The 4,593-nt window shown below is 38.2% G+C and overlaps 1 protein-coding gene across 1 annotated transcript; it reads left to right on the top strand.

Moving 5' to 3' along the window:
- Window positions 1-320: 320 nt before the first annotated feature.
- On the top strand, window positions 321-2,219 carry OR6N1 (olfactory receptor family 6 subfamily N member 1). The gene has a single exon (XM_072647347.1). The coding sequence runs from the start codon at window positions 784-786 to the stop codon at window positions 1,729-1,731; it is 948 nt and encodes a 315-aa protein (XP_072503448.1). The 5' UTR covers window positions 321-783; the 3' UTR covers window positions 1,732-2,219.
- The last annotated feature ends 2,374 nt before the right edge of the window (window positions 2,220-4,593 follow it).

The following is a 4,593-nucleotide window of genomic DNA, read 5'->3' as shown; positions in this document are numbered from 1 at the left end:
GGTTATGTAAAAATTTATTGGGCAAAAAGGCATTGTGAGTGGAAAAAGTTTAACAAGTACCGCTCTAGATCAGTCTGTTCTGGACTCACAAAATTCTTATCTGCTTCTGGAGTGGTTAGAAGTTAGCCTTAAAGGACTCAGGGAGATGAGATCACTTCTGGTCACTAGAGATTTGCTTTGCTTTTTGAAGGCTTTAGGGATGAATGGAATTTTACCATGTGAGACATGCCAGCACTTCCTTGAGATATCCCTGCACTGTGGCCAAAATACATAGGTAATCATCAATCAACCTCAATTTCATGAGCCATAGATTGAGAGAAAAAAGGGACCTGAGAAATTGTCTATTCCAACCCTTTCATTTTACGCCTGAGGAAACTGAGATCCAGAAAGGTTTAGGGACTCGCATAATATCACACAGATAGGAAATAGCAGAGCCAGTTACTTCTCAAACTCTGTCTGGGTGGATCTCAACCTAAACCCAAGGAAAATATGGGAAACACAGCTGGTGTGGGCAGGAAGAAAAACAAAGTTAGGTTCAGAAACTATTAAAGGGTGGAGGATAGAGATTCAATTCAATTTAATAAGCATTTATTACAGTACCTATTACATAACAGACTAGGTTCTATGAATACAAAGACAGAAATGAAAATTCTCCCTGCACTCAAGAAGTTGTATTCTATAGAATAGAATACCTAACACAACCAGAAAAATAATACAAACTAGCAAAAGATTAATATCTCACCTGTCTTTCTCTGTGCCTTCTAGGACCATGATCAGAAAGAAATGGACACTGGAAACTGGAGCCAAGTGACGGAGTTTATCATCTTGGGCTTTCCCCAACTTCAGGGTGTCCAGACATATCTCTTTTTCCTATTGCTTCTCATCTACCTTGTCACCATCCTTGGAAACTTATTGATCTTTCTGGTGGTCAGATTGGATGTTAAGCTCCACACACCAATGTACCAATTTATTAGTGTTCTCTCCCTCCTTGAGCTTGGATACACAGCCACCACCATCCCTAAGATGCTTGCTAACCTTCTTAGCAAAAAGAAGACTATCTCCTTTTATGGCTGTCTCCTTCAGATCTACTTCTTTCACTCTTTTGGAGCTTCTGAGTGTTACCTTCTCACAGCTATGGCTTATGACAGATATCTGGCCATCTGTCAGCCCCTCCAGTACCCTACCCTTATGACCCTACCACTCTGTGCCAAGATGGCTGCAGGTTGCTGGCTGGGTGGCTTGGCAGGGCCAATAGTTGAGATCTCCCTGGTTTCTTGGCTCCCCTTCTGTGGCCCCAACCACATTCAGCATATCTTCTGTGACTTTCCCCCAGTATTAAGTTTGGCTTGCACAGACACCTCCATCAATATCCAGGTGGACTTTGTAATCAACTCCTGCAAGATCTTAGCAACCTTCCTATTGATTCTCACCTCCTATGTCCTGATTATTCTAACTGTCCTCAGAATACCTTCAGCTGAGGGCAAGAAGAAAGCATTTTCCACTTGTGCCTCCCACCTTACTGTGGTCGTCATCTTCTTTGGGAGTATCCTCTTCATGTATGTGAGGCTGAAGAAGAGCTACTCACTTGATTATGATCGGGCACTGGCTGTGGTCTACTCCATACTCACACCCTTCCTTAACCCCTTCATCTATAGTCTACGCAATAAGGAGATCAAGGATGCTTTGAGAAGGCAATTGCAGAGGGCAGGAATACTACATATTGAACCATAATTGTCATGGTTTACAAGGGAAGTGGGGAAGGAGAGGGTTGGCTTGTTGTGTGAAGTATATTGGGAAGAATCAGTTTTCAGGGGCAAGAAATAATACTGTCAACTTTTCCAATTTTGAGGATGAAACCCTGAGTAGCTATTCCTTTGATTTCAACTTCTCTATCAATTTCCTTATTTCCTTCACTTTCTTCATCAATATGTAACACTAGCGCATATTTCAAGGTTTAGGAGATCAGAGCAGACATGGAATTGAAGTCAAAAGCACTCCTTTTTATCCTTTTCTGCCCAAACCACCTCAATTCTGCCAGTGGGTCAATAAAGCTTTTTAGTTTTAATGACTGAAAGATCCCAAATTTCCCTTTGTAGGTATGCTTTTGGAAGCTCGTAGTTAGAAAAAGTAACAGATAAATGACATAACCTAAGTCCCTGGTTAAAGAGAGTTTCTCTAACAGTGGATTTAGAGATTAAGTTTCCCAGCTCAGTGCCAAAAGAAAGCATCTCAGATGTCTTTGTGTGACTAAAATCATAAGAGATGTCCCACTGCACCTTCAAACCACGAAGGGGCACAAGGAAATATCTATGTATGGGCTGAGATGTTTATGAAAAATGAAACTAGTTTACTAAAAACAAATGTGGATTTTCTAGCAGATTCAATAAAGGAGCTCAAAAATAGTACATATTGTATCTAACCAATAAGGAGCAAGGGGAGGGATGCTAGAACAGTCACTTTCTTCACGTCTTTATAATATATTTGTTTTTGTCAGCATTCCAACCACATGGACAAGTGGCAGCAGTAAAGAGTAGCCTTCAGATATTTCTGCTTGTCACTTCTTTCCATAAACCTAGAAGAGGAAATTGTTTCTGCTGCTCACCATGACGCTACTATGTTAAAACCGTTCCCTGCTACATTTCATCCTCTCCTCTGCCAGTGCTGATTGGGAAATCGCAAGCTAGTCCCATTCTCCTAGCACTTGTCTTTTTAAAACCCTTTCCAAAGGCCTGTTTAAGTCCCATCATTATCCACAAAATCACATGATATTTCATTGGCTCAGGAATCAACTAAAAACTCAAAATCACAGAAGTTTCTGTGAGTCTAAGGCATCCTTGCTATTGTTTGAGAGATCCCTGAGGTAGCTGTTACAAGTGAATTCAATGAATTAGACATCTATTAAGGGCAAAAGTCTAGGAATGCAAAGGTGGAAAACAATCTATTCTCTACCATAAAAGAACTTACAATTTAATGAGAAGAGTATGATTTATACTTAAAAACATGATATGAAAGACTTGAGAAATATTTGAGAGCAAAAAAAGGGTAAATTTCAATTGGGAGAAAAGACTTCATTTTCTCCAAAAATAATGATTGTAATCAACACTTATGTAGTTCTTTAAAATATGTTATCTTTTTGGCTTCATAACAGTCCTATAAAATATAAGAAAACTGAAACTATAAGAGGATAAAAATGTATCCACAGACACAGAGCCAGGAAATTTTAGAGTTAGAATTTGAATCCAGTTAAATAACTATGGTTTTCATTGACTAGAATTAATGGCCAAATAAATTATAGTACATGAATGTAATGGAATTTTATTATTCTGTAATAAATGATGAAATGGATAGATTAAAAGGAACATGGTAAGATTTGTATGAATGGATGCAGGGTGAAGTTGAACAGAACAAAGAAAACAATTTTTATAATAACAACATTGTAAAGACAAACCACTTTGAAAGTTTTCGTAATTCTGATCAATGCAATGACCAGAAAACCAATGCTTATCCTTGCTATCCACTTTCTGACCAAGAGGAGATGGGTTTAAAATACAAGACAACACATATTTTTGGACACGGCCAATGTGGAAAAAATATATTTTTCTTGACTGCCTATTTGTTACAAAGTTTTGGTTTTCCTTTTTTTATGGGTGAGAGAAAGAAAAAAAAATGCTTGTCAATTAAGAAATAAATTAGACTGTAAGCTTCTGGAAAGCAGGGACTGTCGTTTATATTTCTTTGTATCCCTTGTGCTTAGCACATTGCCTAAGCACATACTAAGTGCTAATATTGTTTGTTCACCAGATCTTCCTGACTCAGATTCTATTGCTTAATCTAATCAGCTGTAGTATGCTACCTCTTAAAGCTCTCAAAGAATTTTCATTCCTAATATCTTATTGATCCTTTCCATTTCACAGATGAGGCAATTAAGGCTTAGATAGGTGACATGACTCAACTGAAATCACACAGACAGTAAATGGCTCAAATCCATATTTTCTGACTCCAGTGTGATTTCCTTTACATTATGTCATTGAGATGTCTAGATGACCATTTGTAATAGATGCAAAAGAGCAGGATTTTTAACATTTTGTGCATCATGGACCCCTTGGGCAGTCCAGTAAAGCCTATGAACCCCTCTCAAAATGATATTTTAAATGCATGAAATGAAATATATTGGATAATACAGGAAACCAAATTTATGGGAGTATTATTACCCAGAGTAAAACAACAACAATCCAAGTTCTTAGCTAGCAGGTTCAGAACCCTTCTATGAAGTAAATTCATTCACGGGAGAGGAGGTTTCAGATTGAATAACTAAGGTACCTCCTAATTACAGGATTCTTAGTAGCAGACTAAGAATGAGAACACAGATTTTCTTCACACCACATGCCATGACACTCCTCATTGTGAGCAGAATATAAACTTGTTCAGTCATTTCTGCTTTCTCTGACTCTTTGTGACCTCATTTGGTGTTTTCTTGGCAAAGATACTGCAGTGGTTTGCCATTTCCTTCCCCAACTCATTTTACACATGAGCAAATTGAGGCAAATGAAGTAAAATGACTTGACCAGGGTCACACAGGTAGTAAGTGTCTGA

The sequence above is a fragment of the Notamacropus eugenii genome, chromosome 2, assembly GCF_028372415.1.
Source record: "Notamacropus eugenii isolate mMacEug1 chromosome 2, mMacEug1.pri_v2, whole genome shotgun sequence".
Taxonomy (NCBI): Eukaryota; Metazoa; Chordata; class Mammalia; order Diprotodontia; family Macropodidae; genus Notamacropus; species Notamacropus eugenii.
Note: the sequence above shows the minus strand (reverse complement) of the source record. Positions and strands in the feature narration are given on the sequence as shown.

What these genes read in the sequence shown, in the direction of transcription:
- OR6N1 (XM_072647347.1), top strand. Translation starts at nt 784, where the DNA reads ATGGACACTGGAAACTGGAGCCAAGTGACGGAGTTTATCATCTTGGGC.